We start from the raw sequence: 21,869 nt of genomic DNA on the forward strand, positions 1-21,869 counted from the left end.
TTACCCCATGGCTACAAATTCTTAAACCTTTTACTGCATTTTTTCCCTCTGGAGTCTGAGGCTTTTATCTCCTTTTGGTTTTCAGATATACACCTTTCAAAATAACTAAGTCATACTCAAAAGTCTCTTACAAGTTCACAAAACAAATTAACTTTTGAGTTTATTTTTCAGGTGGTTTTTGAATATACTAGTTTTGACAATACTTTCATAAGTGATATAGTTTTAGGCATGTGCATTTCAATGTTAAGTTCTCCTCATTCATTAGACATAAAATGCTCAGTAATAAAGCTCTGATAAAGGGGAGAAACCAGAAACTCAGTACTCACCTAATAACACAGAGAACGTTCTCAAATCGACTCAGTGCAACTTAAACAGCAACTCTAAATCAGATGTACACACCACAAGGCTCAAATAGTTTAAGTCAAATTTTCACTGAAGTCAATGTCATTACACTGAGAATTTGAGCCTACATGGGTTCTTAATTAGCAACTGCCATAGCAACCTGCAAAAGTGAAAACCAAGCAAGATGGCTGTGTTTTTTCTCTAAACTATGACAGCAGAAAATGACACTATAGGTTTATTAAGGAGTAAGCAACACCTTTAAAACATTGCTTTTATGAAAGGATTTATAGATTACTGCATTTGTACAGATGCATAGGCACTTGTTAGTCTTTCGACATAAGAGATTTCACATAGCTTGATAATAGATAACAAAATTAATTCCAACTACAACTGGAAATTAAGCATTCATGGTGCCATAAAAATATCTAGCCATACACTGATGGCTGAAACCTAACATAAAATTAATGTAGACATTTAAATAGCATTATGATTTGCAATTAAGCTGTGCAGATCTATTTATGGAACAGCATAAAAAGGTTTTTTGTTTCAGGAAGCGTAGCATTAGCATTTTTCTTTTTGCTTGCTTTACCTTTTTATATCCACAAAATAAATAGTTATCTTATTAAATGCAGCTCAGTGGTTTATTTGGACCATGCTGAAGCAGCAAAAGTAAACAGTCAAAGACTACCATTGGTATCAACAACTTATGGACAGAGAAAAAAAAATAACTCCAGGAAAATCTGAGGGCACAGGAATCAGATCATTCATTAGTATACCATTGTAGGGAGGCTGACTTGTTTTCACTGCACAACCAAAATCATCTTTCATGTCCACTCTAGGAAATGTGGCTTAATTCCTTTCCTCCACATACTAATTCTAAGGGCTTTGAAATCTAACAACCCACCCCTCCCTTCCCCCTTTCAGGGCAGAAGCTGCACCATTAACAGGCTAGAACAGGGAGTCGTGACTCAGTTTGACTGAGACACCGGCTCACCCCATCCTGCGCACTGCTCTGAAGAGAATCACTGCAGTAGCCAGAGGGCCAATGGAGGCTGCATTCTGCTTGGAACAAAGACAATAAGGAAGCAGAGTAGGAAGTCAATTTCACATGCTGCCTTTCTCCATATGAAACAACCTGGGATAGCAGCCCTCTTAAAAAGCTATGCAGAAAATAAGTTACTTCAGTTGAGTACCTTCAGTACTAACCTTAGTACTAACCTCTAGCAACCATTCTGCATCTGCTATGAATTAGTAATTCCTGTGAGGGTGCTATTTCATTTTTGTAATACTTCATATGCTCCCTCAGCTTTGCCATGAGTCCCATGCAGGTCCACATTTGTTTACAGAATAGGACCAGTATCTACACTGGAAATGAATTAAAATCAGCATTTGAAATCCAAACGAAACCTCTTTGTCAGAGGTTCATTTCACACCAGAAATGAAGCGATAAACCAAGATATGGGCAAAAACTGTGCACATATAAATGAGAATGTCTAAAAGAAGAATAGCTTGTCTCAAGAAATCAGGTTAACATCAGGTTTCTGGAAGTGGGAAGACACAGTCAGAGAAGCCCTAATGATTACTTATCTAGTTGTTACCCTTTTTTCCCAAAGCCTTCAGATAGTGCCACTGAAGCCAGAAGCCTTTACAAGACAATTCCTGTGAAGCTTCTGACTGTTCTTAAATAATCTTCTTTGAAGTAATTAAAAATTTTAAGTTTGAATAATTCTGACAAAACAAAGCTAGACTACTCAACATCCAGTAGCTCAAGAAGGTCTACTTAATAATTACTCCTCAAACTCAGAGTTAAGTTCGCCTTAATTTCATGATGAATGAAGAGCATGCCAAGAATACACAATTGAAGTCCAAAGCCGGCAACCCTCTCTCTCTCACCAGTCTTGGTACACAAGAGTTTATACCTAAAACCACAAGAACACTTTAGGGCTTGTCAATGAGCTGCAGATGTCTAATGAGTTGATATAAACTCCAGATAACTTCAGCCTTCTACCTAGTCCTCCAACATGCTTACTGACCTATGTCATTTCATTCATTTGCCATACTAAATCCCACCACGCAACACTTGTTGAGAAGAACCACGGCTTTACCATGCTAAGTGCCACATCGCACTATTACCGTGTTTTTCATTACCCTTATTCTTTTGTGTCATAATTAGGAAATGATCATTCTTGCAGCATTCCAGGAGTAAACATCATTACAATATAGCTGATGTTATCAGTACTATGGATTCTTGTCCCCACAAAAACTCAGTTCAATTCCTATCAACGCTCCCATTCTTTCAGACAAGAAGTAGCAGAAGGTGAGCTAAAGAAAAGCTGGTGGCATTAAATGGTATACACAGGTTTCTGCTCTAGCTGATGCGCTCTGCAATTAGAAGACTGTTTTGGTAACCACAGAACCTACCAAAACAGAGTCAGCACACCACAGAGACAAGATTCAGGGAGTAAGCGGGCACAGGATTTCCTCATGTGGTTACAAAATACTTCACAGCATTTGATATAATCTTGATACATAGGCAATACCCATAAATGAAAACCAGTTTATTGTCATCTTGTTCTCTTTCCTATTTTTCTGCTGGCATCATCATCTGGGCCTTCTGTTATTGATCTGACATTTCCATTTATTCTTGATGCTTCTAGGGTATTCTACCCTAGTTCTGAAACTATGACCTTTCACAGGATCTTCCAATTATTTTAAGACAATTTCTGCGGATCACAGCAAAACTACTCAGTTGTTCAGATCCTGAAAAAGTATTCGTATAACACCCAGCTCCCATAAAGTTTTGCCACAATTATGGTGGTTTTTTCTTCTCTAAAATGGGAATAGGATCTTGCAAAACATTTAACTTGTCTGAGTGTTAGTCTTTCCATCAGCAACTCAAGGAAATACAGTGGTAATGCAAATACTTCACTTGGTATATTCGTAGATAACACTAGGCACTAGGATACTTTCAGGAATTAAGATAGCTAAGTCCATTCCTTGAAAGGTGTTGAGAACATAGCAAATCTCCATCTTTCAGCAAGCTCTGAAAGACATTTTAAATCTGCCAGCCCCAAACATCTTGAAATTATGTCATATGCCCTGAGAATCCTGAAGTATCACTAGGTAGTAGCCTTGGTGGGATGGTTTAGTTCAGAGGCCTCAAGGTTTTACATACTCAAGCTTCATTTTCTTCAGCCTACTTTTTTATCAAAAAGAATGCCCATATTTTCTCACATGCATATGACTGAGCCCAGGGTGTTAAGAAGCCCAAATACAGAAAGAGTCGACAACACAGCATTTCAGTATCATTTAATTAAAATACTAATCTTACATGCTGCAGGGATCAGTAATATTGAAGACAAAACAAGGGTGGAGGATGAAGGGATATGAATCAGAACAGTTAGTAGTAACATTAAACACAGAACACTTCTGCTTTCTAAAGGGAAAGAAAACATCATGCATAACAGTTCTTTTTTGTAAGACAAAGCACACAGACACACCAAAAAAAGAGTAACCCTATATATAATCAGAAGCAAGGCAGTTTCTTTTTAAAGAAGTTCTGATTAAAGTAAAAGATAATTGTGTGGTTTCACCAGAAGTCTATTTCCTACTTCAATTTCTCTCCCCTTTTTGGGGAGAAAAAAAATAAAATGAAACTTCCTCAAAGCATATGAAGTAAGGTCAAAAAAAAATCATGCATTAAGCATTACAGGTCACTTCTGAAAAACATTGTCAGATATGTACCAGAACAGAACACAACCCACTTTTGGAAATATGCTAAGAAAATAGGTTCCCACCAGAGAAATGCTCATTACATATGCCTTGTCAGTAAAGGGTAAGAACTTAACATAGATATATTTTAAGTAATACTTTAGATATCAGTTCTATATAAAAACAGACACAGCAATACTAATGTGCAGTGCCTTTTTTCAATTAAAACATGCATAGACGCAGGGATACAGGTAGAGAAAATTCTATTCTTTTCTGTTATAGGTCTCGCATAAGCATACTAAACCACCACGGTTATTAAACATATACTATGGTCAGGCTGACTTCAAAAATTCATTTGTATTTAAATCTTACAAAAATATCTGATTCCAAGATTTTCTAGGGATTTAAAAAAAAAAAAAAAAAGACATCCTCAAAGTTTAAGTGTTCACATAACTACAATTAATGTATCCCAAGTAGCATGAGCAGTTGTACAGCTATCTCAAATCTAGCCTCTCGTCCCCTTGGCTTCTACCAAAATGACTTAGCTTGGCAAAACTCCAACCAGCCACAACACACAGTACCTTCACATTAAATAAAATACCCTAGTTTTTTTCATCAATTACCCTTTTTATGATGAATAGTGGCAAATACTTGCCTTCTCTAATCAATTCTTTTTCCCGACCATCTCACAAGATTTTCTGTCCTGTCACGTAGACGCTTTATTGTACAGTGGCAAAAGAACATATTTCCTCTGTGACAATTAAATACTAAATTTTAGATACGGTCTCCGATTTCATGTAAAAAGACTGCAGTTGGCATTTTTATGAACAGGCCTCTCTACAAGGCATGTAATTTATGTTCAAATTGATCCGAATGCATATAAGGCCAATATGAACTGGAAAAAAAAAAAAATCTGCAACACTATCATAAACACTTGCATATCAAGATGCCACATTCCAAAATGTATTTGCCTTGTGTGCTTGTACTTCATTTCCGAAACATAAATAAGTTCATTATAAAGGCCAGATGCTTGATGAAGTTTCCTCCCAAGAGGAAAACTTCCTTGGGCAAATTTACCTAAAACATCTCTTAGGAAACAAACATTAGTTCTTTTCCTTACTGTCATATACAGTTTCTGAAACTCTGCTCTCCATTTGCACTGATTACCTCTCCTGAAATACAACTCAATTAGAACGAACGAAGCTGAAGGATGTGACTTGCACGAGCATTTAACTTGCAGAGAAATAAGACTGAACAGAGCCTTTGGTGTACACTTGGAACAGCATACACTAATATTAACAGCTACAACATTAACGCAGAGGCGTCTATCTTGGTGACCTGAAGGACAAATGATCAAGTCACACAGCTTGTAGAGAACAGTACCATTGTATTCTGAAAGAACAAGAAATCAGCATTCAGCATTGCATATACTAAGTGTAAAGTTTTTAAGGATAGGATTATGCTCGCCCAGCTAGTTCTTAAAGAACAGCTACAAGTACTCCTCTATTTCTGCAGACACAGCAATATCAAAAGTGTTAATGCTTATATCAACTGAAATTCCATTACTGCAGGCTAATCATATTATTGTTTTTCCCCCCACAGTACAACGTGGGGGGGAAAAATTCCTGCAACGTCTGATTAAATACCGTTCATCATAAATGAGCCAATTAAATCCTTGATTGGGATGTAATACTGCACAGTACTGTCACCTATCCAGTCAAAAATAGTCCATATTTACTAGATTATATACCCCTTGGTTTGCTTCAAACAGCATACTACCTATACATTGCTGAAAACACAAACTTCTGGGGCAGGGGAAAGAGGAGGTTGTGTGGCTGTGGACTTCATCACAAGTCAAGAATGAGCCAAACCCATTGAAGTAGGAAAGGCTACCTTTCAGAGATTTTACCATCTAGGTATCGAACCAAGATTAAAGCTGTCTTGGTAAAAATAACTGCCTAGGACAAACATCACATACCTTAAAACATGTAAGAACTTAAACAGCATTACTATTATGTTCCTAAGTTCTACAGAATTTAAGACCTTTCTCTCCCTGGATTTCTACTAATCAAGGATGTGAACATCCTTATCACAAACTGTTCTCATCACATACTATTCATGTCCAACACAATTTCCCTCTCTGGGAAACCCCTTGGTCTAAACAGCACACTAAAACCTTTTGATGGACTTCAAGATATTCCGTTTTGCTAGTTTCTCTCTCTCATTTTACTCCAAAGCACAACTCCATTAATTTAACTCACATCTGTTCAATTCTTTTTTTCAGAATCTCTATTAAGGATGAAGATGCCAAGCTATCTGAGCACTTAAGCCGTTACTGTTCTACAAGTCACGTGTCTCCTCAGTAGGTTTCTATCACATGTTACAATCACTGCTTCATCAGCAAACAAAATGAGCTGCACCTCCTACCCAAACTGTAAAACACTTTTTGGGCACTTAGATTTACAGCCTATTTCTGCAACAGCTCCTGGAAGAAGGACTGACATCGACTTCCAAATTCCAATCACAGAAGTCTAAAGATCAACTTGCCTCTGCAGCTTTGTAAAGCTGATAGCTTCCTCTTTATGCTTCTGTACAGTACAGTCAGTGGAACTAGCAAACACCTAGCAATTAACGTAAGCTTGTTTGAATAGAAGCCTGGTTACCTTATATTTACAAGACTTGAAAATACATCTATTAAGAGATAACATGAAACATATGAAGAGAGTTCATCTGATCTTCACAGTAAACCAACATCATCTAACTTGGAAGAAATTACCAGCATCAAATATTAGACTGGAAATCTTAGAGAAAATTATTAGCAGATTTACATGCCTAAAGCCACAAGTTCTTTCAAATATTAGTGGGGGGTTTTTTTTGTTTTTGTTTTTTGCACTGGTCTCACAATGTATTCTTCTGTCCACGAACTAATATATTTATGTCAGCTAGTCTCAGACTGCGCCACAAGACTCCATTCCTTTCCCTATGCAAAAGGTAAAAGACCAACTATAGTTATGAACAATTGCACCAACGGATACATCAAGTTCAGAACACCTCATGCATCATTTATTTTCTTCCCCAAAACCACTCTACTAGTATGCCTCATCTAATAATTGCAGGTGGAACCCAGATAGAACACATTTCAAGTGTTCATTTATTATGTTCATGAGAAGAAATGTTTGTTCAAGCATATGTTCATGAGAAGAGAAATTCAGTTGTACAGGGTGCTTATGTATATATGTATAACATGTATATATCAGCATGCATTTTAGCATTAAGCACTATTTTATTGCAAATAAGTGAGATTTAATAAAGCATGCCACTGTTGACTCACCACAGCGTGTGCTATATCTTGGCTATTGGAAATGGTTCAGAGAAATCCACTTCATGCACGGGTTGCCATAGCTGATATCTGAATCTGGCCTGCTGCAGCGACAGGTTTCTAATGCTAGCCCTAAACAAAATCAAAAAAAAAAATAGCTGGTTGATAGTCTTTGAAGATAGATATACACAAAATAGTATCACTAACGTAAGCTGACCTGAAATGTCAATATTATAGTGCTTTGCGTAAAAAAAATACAGTTCAGAACTAAATGCATGCAGTTGCAAACGATATCTGTGGGGTTGGATATAGGGAGAGACAACTAATCAAGATCTGAAATTTTCACTAAAACAAGTTGAAAAATCATATGTAATCACTTCTCTATTATGTGGAAGAAGGACTGACACTGCCAATCTGCGAGTTTTTGCGCATGCATTTAGGAAACTCTCAGACCACCTGAAAATATAGTGCAAGCAATAAATACAAAGACTTGGGATGGTATAACAGTAAATAAAAGGAGTAAACAAAGAATGCACAGCCAAGTCAGTACCTGCTCTTGACAATTGCTAATACACTTGCTACTTTCCATTACTGGCACCATTTTGGTCTAGACACTAATCAAAAACTCCACGTATACAAAATCAGTGGCATATTTTAAGTGGCAGGCAGATACCTAACTGTGGAAGTTGATAGTAAGACTAAAAACTTCAAAATCCTTATGTAAAAACAACTCTTTAATGCGAGAGGATCCATGATGTTTTGCTGAACTGTGCTAAGATTTGCACACACTCAGGCTCTCTGAAGTCCCATTGAAATTACTTGTCCCCATTACCCCAAAACATATTTCTATTGCAAAACACACGTGAAACAGATATTAACTAGACTGAAATCATTATTTCACTCTTCTGAGTCTTCTACCTTAAGCTGTTTATTCCAATATGAAAATCGACAGGACTGTAATACGGTATTTCAAAGGCCAACCACAGTGCAAAGCGAGTACATGAGACTAAAACGGTGTAAGATTTCTCTCTCAGCATCATCACTGCTATGTCAGCAAGGGTTAGTACTAATGCAATCATCTATCTCTTTTCCTTGGAGTAAAGTCTGGAAGTACAGAAATTTAACAGCTGCGTTTTTTTTTTTTTTTCTACCTGTGCAAAGTGTTGTCAATCCATCCTATGCTTCCAGCATCCAGGGGCACTCTAAGACAGTCTCATGATCTTCACATCCTTTCCACAGAGGAACACTCCATTACCACTTTAAGTTCATATACAGAAACCTTTATTAATAACAGTATAGTAAAAACCAATCCAAACAAAATAAACCAAGGCTGAAGTTCCCCTCCTGCTATCTTAGAGAAGTAGACAAAACAGCTCCTCAAACTACCACACCACAACTCACAGAAAATGTATTGACGAGTTGTAAACTTTTAAACCAGTGGACTAGGACCAATTAAATTCTGTCCCATCCTCTATATTGCTTTTGATCTATACCTGAATCTCATTACTACAACACAAAAAAAAGTAAACAACCCCAACACCTGATTCCACACTAATGAAATGGTACTTGGTTTTCAACAAGGTTTCTTGAATACAAAAGCTATTATCTTTCTCTGCAAGTCTGTCTCATTTGTCTGTCTCCACAGATGGTGCTGCAAGAACTGAAAACAAAGGCAACTTTTTTTGCTTTAAAACCCTTGCTCTTTCTTAGAATTTTCTTCCAAATGGCCCAACCGATAACAGTGAGTTTGCAAGAACCATAGAAAAAGGGGAGCAGAACACAAATGTGGGAAGACTGTTAGCATTTCCACTTGGTGTTGCAGTGCAAACAACTCTCTCCCTTTCTCCTCACAAGATAGCACAACAACAACTATGGTTAACACTGCAGTCATGACACTTCTAAGTCATTGTTTCTAGCACTGCTATTATGAGCTCAAAATGAAACCAGAAGAATGAAAGGCTCCCTGTCTACACAGGCTTGCCATAATGAACACATTAGAGACCTGCTTTGATTTGAACACTCATCAACCAGATCAGATGATATTTTATGCTGTTCAGGTATCATAAAAAATAAAAAATAAGCTGTCTCCTGCTTTGAATTACACTTAAGACATTCACAGAGGTAAAGCTGAGGATTTTTCTCTGATTCGCATCTTAATCTTTTATTAAGATTCACAGGGCAGAAAAAGTTATGTTGTGGGGAAGAATGATGCTTATAAGTAACTCGCTTAGGCCTGCACAGCTTTCCGCTGAATTGCACAAGCTCAGTAACTGACTGCATCCTAAGACTGGACCTTACAACATGCCAGATACTATGGTGGGGAGATAGCACTCTCATTGTTTTTAAAAGCCTGATCTCATACCGTGACACCTCAGGATGGTATTTCGCCTTGCCATTATTGATCCGGCATTATTATATTTTTAAATAATGGCTGCAGATGTGTCAACAATTCACAGAATGAAAATGCATCCCCAAGGTCTGCTCATAAAATAACCCTTCTAGCACACATGAATCTTTATAACAAAGAGGGGGACATTTTCTGTTATTGAAAAGACACACAGGCAGCTGAGGGCAACTCATTTTTCCCACTAAGCTATTTTTGCTCTTACCTCCTTTAGAAACATCTCTGTGATCTTAAAGCTCTTGAACAAAATCATAACAACAGGATCCCAACAAATTATCCCTGCAACAGCAGGATAGAACAATGTGAGAACACATCTCACTGAGTCCAGGAGGGAAAATACTGCTTAATGATTGAGATTCAGTCACCTTTGCCATTCACATCTGTGTCCTCAGAGAAAAAATTAATTTTGTCTAGCCAACTGAAAAGAACAACAAAATTTTAAGCCACCTTTTCTAGTATGAAGAGTGAACAGATAGCAGAAACACCAGAAAACACTTCACTCCTTAGTAGCCCTGGCCAGGGGTTATGAAATAGTGTTCTGAAACAGGGCTAGAAGGTAAGAGGATTAGTGCACCTCACTGTCCCCTAAGGTACCCAAAGAGAGTTTACATGTGAGCAGAGAGAAACAGCCCAGGGCAATCCATGGGACCCCCTGCTATATGTTAACCTTTCTCTTTTTCCAGAGCTGACTTGCATGATAGGCTCTGTGTCCTCCAGCAAGCTGACTGCAGGAAGCAAGAGGAGGAGGGGGGATGTGGATGAACACATATCACACTCCATCTGATCATAGACAACATGCTAATATACACCTTACCCTTAAAAAGAACACCCACCCTATGTCTTCATTTCCATTTACAAAGTTTGCATTTTCACATCACGTTGGTTCATTTTTAAGTGGGTCTCTTGCAAATCTTGCACTGAGCGTATCAGAGCAAGGCAAGCCTGCACTGAGGGTATCGCGAAGCTATGCAGCAAAAAGCACCCATGTAAACAAGCTCACAAGCACCCAAGATGTGAATGCCATGGAACATGCTCACTGTGCTTCACTGGCAGCACAGCTTGCTTATTAAGCAATATGCTCTAACACTTCATTAATCCAACTCAAATCTGTATTATTTATAAGGCCTTTATGCAGAATAAAACATTTCTCCCTACAGCAATAGGGCTTTTTTTTTTTTTTGTCAAATGATTTCCCTGCAAAGCGATGCTGATTTCACTGCAGTGTCTATAAATTGTTGCCTTTTCTTTCACAAAATTTCTGCCCTAGATGTACTATGAACACTTTTCCTTTAAAATGCAGTGTTTTCTGTTCACTTGCCTTTGGGAATCATGCAGTGAAGTGATGCCTTCCTGAAGAAACCATTTTAACAGCACCCCACAGCCTCCACATTCAGCCCATCAACATAGTTTTTCAAACACTCTTCACCCCCGCACAAGCACAGACCTTTTTCTTCTCCTGTTTAAATTCATATCCTTTGCAAAAGGCCTGGACTTGTGTCCTCTATATCATCAAGCTGCTTAACATCCCCTCTTCTTTATTTTTACAAATTCCATTTGATGTAGCTCTGCCTGTATTACCCATATAATACACTCATTTCTACCCAATTGCAAGCCAAGATTCCCCTACCAGCTCCCCCCCGCCCCGGCAAAAGCCCCTGCAAGCAGCATTAGAGGCTCTGAGGATGACTACAACACTGCTGTTTACATGAACCAGCTGGTCAAATGCCCTCTTGCCCATGCTGTGCTTCTGCATCGCTCTCACTGCCACTGGTCACCTAAAGCACCCAGAGAAGCTCATACACACCTGAATGCAGGAAAATAATGGTCCTTTGGCTACCGAATGTACTGCTGCAGCCTCCTCACTTCAGCTGGCCATTTACTCCATCAACCTCCCTCTCCATCCCTCTCCCCCTCATTTTTTAAACAGCAATCACTATTCATCACCCCACCCTGCAAAAGCAGGTTAGTCATAGAATATTAGCATCAGCAACCTACCATTCCGTGCTTGCGAACTATTCTCCTCGTCCAGCAACCTTTCCCCCAAACTGCGATTTTAGGTGGTATTTTTAAACCACATTCCAAATGGTGCCGAGAAAAAAAGATAGGCTATTAATAGTGATAAAAAAAAAAAAAGAGGCAGCGTTAATTAAAAAAAGGATCAGATTTTTTTTCCCCTTTAAAGCACTAATTAAAAGCCTGGGGTAGCAGGTAAAGCACAATGGAAAAAGGAAGGCAAAATGTCTCAGAATAATGGAATAAGAGAGGCAAGAAGCGAGTGGCTTGCTGAATCACGCTCTTTCACTGCCTGGAAACCATTGTGCAGCGTGATGCTGGCTGTACCATTGTGGAACCTACCAGAGGAGACAGGCAGAGAGCTTGGGGAATGGGGCTGCTATGGCAACTGAAAGGAGCACACATGACGTCAAAGCACACAGAGGTCTCCAAGCGGGGAGCCGTAAGGGGGGGGACAAGAGAAAAGGGAGAAAAGCCTAATCTGCAGGCACAGCTACGGTATCTCCTAGAGAATCAGGGGACAGGGCAGATTGCAACAGGAAGTTGAATAGCATTCTGTAACAGCAGCTCCGGCATCTGCATCAGGAAGCCAGTCAGTACAGGGAGGAGGCAGGAAGAATTTGTCAGTGCTCATCTGCCCTTTTGTTTGCTCAAGCCGCTGCATGCACACACTGAAACACCTATTACCCTAAGACAATTAGATATTACAAATAAACCTACATTTTGTGCTCAAGCAGGAAAATATAACAACATCTTCCTTCATAGTTACTCAAAACATGCACAGAGAAGCAATATGCCTCTGAGAACAGAGTCCCTTGGAAGACCAAAGGACAACTCCAGATCTCCCATTGTCAGTATATTATGCCCACTATCAAAATGCCCAAACCCCAGCATTAGGAACCTGGCAAATGTTGAGGGTCCCACAACACGGGATACTACTGCATTCTGAACTGAACCACCAGAGTTAGTGGTGATTCCTACTGTCTTCTAGCTGAAGTCTTATGTAGAGCCATCTTGCTTCACTTACACTACTTCATTTACTTGTCTCTCTGCCCTTCCCCTCATCTTTCTTTTTTTTCTTTTTTAAAGAGTAATCAATATTCATCACCCCAGCCTGCAAAAGTAAGTTAGTCACAGAATATCAGCAATAACAACCTACTAGCTGTGATTGCAAACGGTTCTGCTCATTCAGTAACCTCTCCTTTGGTTTATTACCCATTACAGAATGTCTCTCCTTTCCTGATATTTATCAGCCAAGCAAGTATGCCTGTAAGACCATTATGGTACGCTAGACTTCCATGGAATTTTTATGCAGATAAGATGTGGTCAGAAATATTACCAGTAAATTCCCTCCTGAACAAGCCTTTGTTGAAGCACAAAAGTTTTAATTCAAAAAAATATTGCCACATACAACTCCAAGGACTTCCAGGCAGATTTCCTGCTACTGGCCCAAATATTCCACAGGATGTTCTATGGTCAAAGCCAAACAGTCCTCTCCTCAGTGACCCAGAACTGATGCCACAGTTTTCATCTACTTCAGACCGAGTGTCCGTTGTCTTTATGAGGTCCTCCAGGTGCATTTAGCAGGGCATACATTGACACATCAAGGGACTGACAAACTTTTAATGCCAATAGCATGACCACAGATCAAGCCAGGTAATCAGTTGGGAAAATGCACTTGAGCTCTCTCTTCTATCCTTAATTTTGTTCCGTAAATCCCTCCACTGGGTCATCAGCCTGCTCCACCTGTACGTTCTCTTATTTACTTTCATCTTCATTCCCACATACATAGAAACCTATATATTTCCAAAAAGTGAAAACAAAAAAGCACTACTTCCCTACATTGCTGATATTCTTTTCTTCTGCTTAGTTCCACTATAGATCAAGAATCACTATGGAAAATCCCTCCAGGTTTCACCGGAGGCCTAGGTAAAAGATTGGCTGTAGTACAGCAAAGCAGCATACACAGGCCCATGCTGTGCCCAGAGAAAGCCTTACCAGGGCCAAAAAGGACCTCAAGGAGTTACAAAGGACAACAACACTCAAACGTCCACAGCCACTGAAAAAATGACCAGAAGTCCAGAAAGTTCTAGGGGGCTGAGTAACTCCTCTCAGTAACCACGGTATATCTGAATACACAGTCTTCGGAAATCTGCAGGGTGGCTTTTCCCCCCCCCCCCCCTCTTTTCTTCTCCATCTCTCCAAGGGGGAAGAAAGGACAATTCTTAGCTGGCAGCTAGAAGAGCAGCAGCAACTACAATTAGCAGTAATTACAAGTTATAGAAACGAAGCAAAAAAAAAAAAAAAAAAAAAACACACACACACACAAACCCACCAACATACACAACAACACACCAACCCCTTATGACATTCCTGGCAAAGAAAAAACTCTTAACAGACAAATATAGTTAGATTTTCATTCTATCATTAAAAATTCCTCTTCTGATGGTATTCAAACTAATCACAATGCTGTGCTTTTTTGCTTTGTCTTTTTGAGCCTGCTCCCTCTCTATCACAACATAACCTTCCTCTACTTCTTATCATGTTTGCACTGAAAGAACTATTTCCTCTTCCAGCATAGAGGAGGGTTGTTAACACTGCGCAGTTTCACTCATTTCATACTCTGCAGTCTATCTCAGGTAAATACTCTAAAAGGAACGAAGCCTGTTTACTGTGGATCAAAACCCTAGACTGTTGGTCGTTCGGCAAAATGCTACACTTCAGTAATCATGTATATATACACATACATATATACATATGTATAGTAAGAAATATGAATTTAATACCAATCAGGGGCAATAATATTATGGTCCTTCTCTATATTGTAAGAGCATTACTTTAGATGTTCAGGATACCTTTACAGATTCTTTTTCTGGAGGAAAAAAAAAAAACATTGAATATAGAACATCTTTTCACTGGTGGCCACCAAAAGAACTAGAGGAAAGGGCCGGAAACTGAAGCATCAAAAGTTCCACAGGAATTTAAGGAATAATTCCTTAACAGTGAGGGTGACAGAGCACTGGAACAGGCTGCCCAGAGGTTGTGGAGTCTCCTTCTCTGGAGATCTTCAAAACCAGCTTGGACACAGTCCTGTGCCACAGGCTCTAGGTGACCCTATGTGTGCAGGGGGGTTGGACTAGAGGACCTCTTGAGGTCCCTTCCAACCTTAAGCATTCTGTGACTCTATGTTTGAAAATGGCATTAACTGCTTCCTCATTGGTGCAGAAGAGGGGTGAGGAAATCATTTGATTGGACTGGAAGGGGAAGAAAATGCAGAGAAATAGTGAAAAGCCTATGTCCTTACAGAGATGACAGAGGCTGTGGAATCCAATTATGGTATTTGTTTTTTGAATAAAAGATTTAATGCAAAAACCGCACTTTTCAGATGCTGCTTCTTCTGATATAGGGATGCTTCTTTCTAAAGCCAGGACAGCAATACCAGCATTTCACTTCACTTGTCTGTAGTGACTACAGCTCACTTTCTGCAGAATCTTGCTGAGTTGGCTTAGTGGCTGGACCAAAATTAACAAAGATGCCATAAAATGCATTCTGTCCTGGAATTAAGCCTCTGATTAGCACTGCAATGGCCCGAGAGAGTGCAGAAAATTTGAGTGAAACAATTTCAAGAGATGTTTTCAGGCTAGATTCCACTGGCATCTGTTTCCCAGAAGAGCTGCTCTGGCCTCAACAGACCTCCATAATAAGCAAGAGTGTAAGAGAATATGAGCTCAATACAAAGTAAACTCAACTGAAGCAGAACCTTGCAACACAAGTTAGCCAAAAAGGCCATAAGCCACTTAAGTTCATTTCAGTTAGACTCTTACACTTAGCACTTCTAAAGCACTCAAACATTAGCTTCTCTTTACACACAACTTTCTCCTATTTTATTAGAGAAATCCTGAAATAAGCATATACAATCTGCAACCCAGGAAAAAGAGCAAACTGTATTTCTATGACCCATTTTGATCAGAAAAACTGGGAGCACTGAAGTTTGGAGGACAATTACGTCCAAAATTGTGCATGTCAAGTTACGTACCTAAGCAAACAGAGAGCACCCGTCAAACAATAAATAATAATGCTGAACTAAGATGGATGAGCCCATTCAGTTCAAAATACTAATTGAAGTTTAAAAACTAGATGTACATAGATGACCCATCCTCTATAAGAATTAATCACTGCTTTTAATGCACTTAAAAAGAGGACAGCAGCCGTGGCTTTAGCATATTTCATACGCATCTTCTGAAATGGTGCTCCAAGAGGAGGTGTAGTTGAAGTACCACCAGCTCTGTCTTAACTGGTAGTACTCAGTGAACCACTGTGTTAACCCACATGAAGCCCAGGAGCAAGCTAGAATTGCCCAAGCAATTCATGCCATTTGCCCTAGAGAATGCTGCCTCTGCTGCAAAGATGGCTGAACATAGCAGCTATTAAATTGCCAGAAATTGCCAATGCTTGGTGCACTGAGCTACAAACTGTGGTGATTCAGGAGCTTTTATCTGCTTTATCTATTTCATATTCTTGTTATACTGGCCAAAGCAATCACACTCGATTAAGGCAGTTAAAATCCTATTGAGCAAGAGTCTCAAAGTTTTAAGGGTTAAAGTGACAAGCCAATCACCATGCAAATCAGCAGAGAAGCCACAACTAGTGTGATGCCTCGTGTGATGTGTGCAGTGCTTTCAGTATTTTCTATGATTCCAGCCTGATGTAGTATTGCATAGTCAAGTTTAACATACAGGTAATGTGAATAAATTACCTACAAATGCTGGAACCCAGCCTCGCTAGGCCATGGCTGCTCTCCCAGTGAAAGTACTCGCTATACCCCAGATTCAAGAAATCATTTATATCAAGACTACTTCCCATCTTGAAAACTGGAAACAACCATTTTTGTGCAGCTCTGATTTGCCTTCTTAAATCTCCGGTGTACTGCACTTGTCAACAAGCTCTAATAAATAGTGCTATGACTGGCATAACATTAGCTTTCTGGTTAACTGCTACTAAAAAGCCCAAGTATTGCACAGTCATGTGATACACATCAACAACTTGACTGTAATAGAACTACTGTAATTAAGAGTGATACCAGGAACAAAAGCAGGAAACTGAGAAGAGGCAAAAACAAGGATGGAAGGCCACAGTTGTCAGACAAGTCCACCAGACAAATTTGTAAAAGGCAATAACTGATTAATAATAACTAACCTGACAAGTAAACGGATCATCTACTTTCAAATCATAAAAACAAACAAACACAAAAAAACAAACAAAAACTTACTCTATTTTGCTGACATTATCTTAGAAGCCATAAACCTTGTTTGTGCATGCTAAGTGCAAAGAGCTCTTTGGGACAAATCGGCGCTTCGAATCAAACTGAGCTACTCTCTACCAACTATCTGCAAATCAAGTTTTATTCAGCATAAAACAAATCTTATCCGAACTGCACTAAACACAAAGAATACAGGTGGGAACACAGGAGGTATGTGTACAAGCATGCACACCTACAAACATCCATAATGAGTGTTCAAGTCTTTTTCCATCTAATTGTGATGAGTGCAGAAAGTCCTAACCCAAAGCTCATGAATCCCACTGGAAGAAAGAACAGATATCTCACTAAGCACTGACTCAAAAAAAAAACAAAACTATTTCCTTCAGCAACAGAAATTAACTGAATGAACAACTTAGAGCATCGAAATGAGAATTAGGGCCTTGTTACGGGACACGAAATAGCTATTCTGTCTGTAACTTCAATTGCTGCATTTTTTTCCTCAAAAAATATTCTTGCAGTAAGTCAACTACACAAATCAAGTAAACTCAGTAGAAGATTTTAGCATACCATACCTTGACCATTTTTAAGACAAGTATTTCCCTTCACTAGTCTAGCTTCTGTCACCCCCTGTCGAACTCCAGCAAACGCATATACACCAGACTAACTCCAGTATCTTTGTACAAACTTACACATACTTTATTACTCTTAATGACTTTAGACATTACATAAGTGTGAAAACATGCTCTGAACTAAAAGCATACTGCAGAAGAGGGGAAAAACACCATGAAGTGTAAATCCCACTTTGAGGGTAAAAACAAGTAATTAAAAACTCCTGAAATAAAATTAAATTTTAAATTTGCCATTTCCTGTATTTAGTAATTCTTCCACAGTGGATGACTGCAAGCTCAATTTTCCCTTCAGATACATTAAGACATATATCAAGGATTCATCTATAAATGATTCCAGTACAACAGCGCGGGAAGAGAACTTCAACTGACTTCATGAAACAAACCAGCACATCCCTCTGCTACAAACATGAGCGCACAACCACGCTCTATATTTCACATCTTGACTTGGAAACCATAATACGTTTACAGTTGTCAGTTCACTCTGCTATAACCATAAAATTAAATCAGACTGTGACAGATGGTGTCCAGTCTGTCTGAAGATATTATCTACTGTATAAATATTATTTTAATAAGCTGTGCTCCTAGTATATGTTTCAAAAGAATACAGTTTTCTATCTTTTAGTTGACGGACAGCAAAAGCCTTGCCCAAGTTACCAAGGCAATAAGAAGTTGCTAACATAAGCTTTGAATGACTTGGGGCCCAATAAAGCCCTCTGCTAAGCATTTCTGTATTCATACTGGCTCAAACCGACAAAAACGGGAAGGAAAAACACGATGTTTGGTGTATTATATTGACTTTATTGACCTGCTGCCAGGTAGCTGAACCTCCTCTCTTACGGTTACGTCTGTGCAATTCCTGAATATTTCCAAAGGTTTTAATATACTACCTTTTCCTGAAAGATTTTTGTTGGCTGGCTGCTTTAGTAGCTTTTCTTCTTTTATTTAATTCACTTTCTGGATAGCAGCAGAAGCGACTCATCTGTTTTGCTAAATCTCACTGCTGATACTTTGCACTTACCAAGTTCCGATTTTGTATTTCCTGTATATAGGCCAATGATGTGCTTCCGTGAAGAAAGTTGCAACGAACTGCAGAACTGCAGAACTACGAGCACATAATGCACTTCTATTGCAGTCTGCTGAATGTCTCCATGAATCTTGACTCCCCAAAGTATTTCTTCCAACTAAGTTGTCTTTCTAAAGACTTGGAAAGAAAAGTAACACATAAAATAAAACACTGCAATTTGCTGTTAATTATCTCAGCCCTTACCAAACGACCGGGCAACAAAGGCCTGCACCAGAACCAAGGAGACAGATATCCATCAAGATCCAAGCTAGCTTTTAGAAACCTAGCAGTGCCTGTACATTAAAAAAAAATAACATCTCATTTACCAAACATTCACAGCAAAATACAAGTTAGATAAGGTCATCCAGCGAGTGAACTACATAAGGGTTGAATGCTCTTAAAATAAGAGAATTTCCTGGATCATACTCACTTTCTGCATTTGATGCGTAAGAAAATGCTTCTGATGCTCTGAAATCCTAAATGAGGGATACAAAATGTGTGTTACAAGAGAGACTGTACCTGCAGCAGTGCAGAAACTTCCCACTCAGGGCAGCAGCAGCAAAGTAAGTGCGTCTCAGCAGCCTTCTTGCACTTCATGTCACTGGGCAGCACAGAAGCGGAGGAAGACAAGGAGCCTCCGCAAGATCCCATTTCCTTTTCCTTCCACAACTCCAGCACAGTCACCCCGCAGGGCAGAATGGATCCCACTCTAACTTAACACTCTTCATAAAGGCCATCTGTTTAAGCAAGCAGCAGATTTAAAGATGAACAGAAGAGAATCCTCAAAGTTCTTACTTCTGTAATATACTCAGTTGCTTCATACAGCATGAGACACAGTTGGCAGAGCAGCATTTTTAGCACTGTATTTTTACATCAGTTCTGACGCAAAGCAGTACTTAAATGAAAATGATGCAGAAACTTGCTTACCTGGAGAGGACCATAAGCTCCACTAAGATGGCAAAAAGTTGACAGGAAATTTTTCTAATACACAACCAATTGTATTTAATTTCAGAAGAGATGCCATAGTCAAGACAAAAGACTGTTCTCCAGTTATTCTCATTCCACTAAGCCTAATTTGTTTTGTGCTTCTAGTCCTTCCCCCTCTTCAATGCCTCAGTATACTCTTATTTCATCCTGCCATATTTGCAAAGGATGTAAAAGAAAAAGCTAGAAACAAGAACATACTCAAGAAACAAAAATCCTGCCTAAGCTGAAGAAACCTAAGGAACTCAATCTTTTTCTCACTGAAAAAAAATAAAGTCAGTGTCGACTAATAGCGATACAGAAAAAACTGCTCTAGAATATCTAATCTAGATGCTTTCTTCATCTAGTAGAGAAGGGCATAAATACAGCCAGTGTGTGGTATTTGAGGACAGATTCAACTTAAACAAAACCCACTAAGAAATCCAAGTCCTGCATGCAATCCTAAAACACATGGAAGGCTCCAATTTAATATTCCCTTCGTTTTACATGATGGGAACACATCTACAATTACTACTACTCCTTTCTGCCATCAAGCCAAGTACTCACAATCCCTATAAAATAATATAAATTGTTAGTCCTTAGGCAGAAAGCTTCTTGAAGTAAACAGAAGCATAAATAAGAACTAAGCAGAGCCCACCCTGAACCGCAGTGATCAATGCACAAACTAAGTCAGCAAGTCATGTCTACAAAAAGAGAATCTATAGAGCCATTGTATATCCTTCCTAGGAAATAATTTCTTTCTTAAATAGAAGAACATCTGGAGCAGAGCAAGGACATTCATTACCTGGACCACAGGAAAAACTGTGCTGTACTTTCAGTCTTTTTTTTTTTTTTTTTTTTATAGGTATCATCTTAAGATTCACGGTAAAGTTTAAAACTGACCCAGGTATACATCTGTGCAGCTTGAACATTTTATGACAGAAATATCTCTGTCCATATTTTTTCACCTAGCATCTCCCAGCCATAATCTCTTAATTTGCATGGTAACCTGTTTTCTGTGGAAATGTCCTCATAAACAAAACAAACAAAAAAAATTCCTTCAAATTAGATGAGAAACTCGACAGTTTCATCGTGAAAAGAGTACCAAAAAATGAGTTACCATAACTGCTAGCAGGCATGAGCTGGAAATGCTGCCACAGACAAACAATTCCTTTAATTTTTGTGGTTGCCAAGCAAATAAAGCCTTTGTTTTGAATTGGTAGCCAAAGGAGTGGGAAAAACAACATGAGGAAAGGAAACTAACCTTTCCAGAGAGCTAAAAAGGGGATGCCTGACATGCCCATGAAAGTCACAGAGGTTGACTTCACTTTCTTTTGTAGATGCTCTCAAGCAAGTGGCAAGGAGCAGGAACAAATTCCAGTTATTTTAGCTCCTTGTCATAAAAAAAAAAAATCACAGAAGAGATGGACAAAATGCTATGCCATGAAGCCTTTGCTAAAGACTGTAGCCAACAGACAACCTGACTTTAAGAGCCACTTTGAAGCTGTCCCAGATGATTTCACATTGTATAGTTTACAATGAATCTTTTGATAACGTTGGATCTATGAACTACACATTGATGTATCTTCCACCTACACATGATCATCTTGGCCTTTTGTTCCCAGAATAAAATCTAAATATCAAGGTTCAGCACAAAGTTCTGCTAAGCAATGTCTAGGGAGAACTCAGACTCCAACAAAACACATCAGAAGCTGATGGCTCAAAGGAGAACAGGCAGCCAATTAGCATAGCAGGAAATAGGTATCTCAGAAGGGCATCCAAATTCCATACTCACTAGAACACTAGTGCCCTGGCTCTTATGTTCTTTGAATGGTCAGAGAAAACTGCTGTTTTTTCATGTTACAATAATTAACGTTTAAAAAAAGTAATAAAAAGGTAGTAGCACTTTCAGACAGTAGTCCAGTGGCAAAAACACTTTTCCAAGCAGTTGTAGGCTTGGAATCACTGTGCAAATACAAACTCCACCCAGTCAAAAACTATAAACAAAGGAAAGAATGACTCATCTGGATACTTTCTGAAAAGTAACAGCTACAAGATGGCTGGGTTTGTTCCTCGAACAGTTTAAATAAGCAGCAATCGTCTCAGGATCACAAAACAGAACCCAAGCCTGTTGTCCAAATGCAAAGCTGTTAGGAAGGCAGCAC

General features: G+C 38.9%; 1 protein-coding gene across 3 annotated transcripts in view; it reads right to left on the bottom strand.

Moving 5' to 3' along the window:
* The window catches only part of MAPK10 (mitogen-activated protein kinase 10), a 115,393-nt gene extending 103,484 nt beyond the window's left edge, over positions 1–11,909 (bottom strand). For 2 of the 3 annotated variants that reach the window (XM_088531620.1, XM_088531623.1), the window contains exon 1: positions 11,772–11,903. In XM_088531620.1, coding sequence (XP_088387746.1) covers positions 11,772–11,774 — 3 coding nt within the window. In that variant the 5' untranslated portion in view covers positions 11,775–11,903. Of the gene's footprint in view, positions 1–7,384; positions 7,505–11,771 lie in introns of all 3 variants that reach the window. The other variant, XM_088531621.1, reaches the window with a different exon arrangement.
* Positions 11,910–21,869: the final 9,960 nt, after the last annotated feature.

This window comes from Tinamus guttatus, unplaced genomic scaffold (assembly GCF_059628265.1).
Source record: "Tinamus guttatus ecotype Peru unplaced genomic scaffold, ASM5962826v1 Tinamus_guttatus_pri_ptg000423l, whole genome shotgun sequence".
Classification (NCBI taxonomy): Eukaryota; Metazoa; Chordata; class Aves; order Tinamiformes; family Tinamidae; genus Tinamus; species Tinamus guttatus.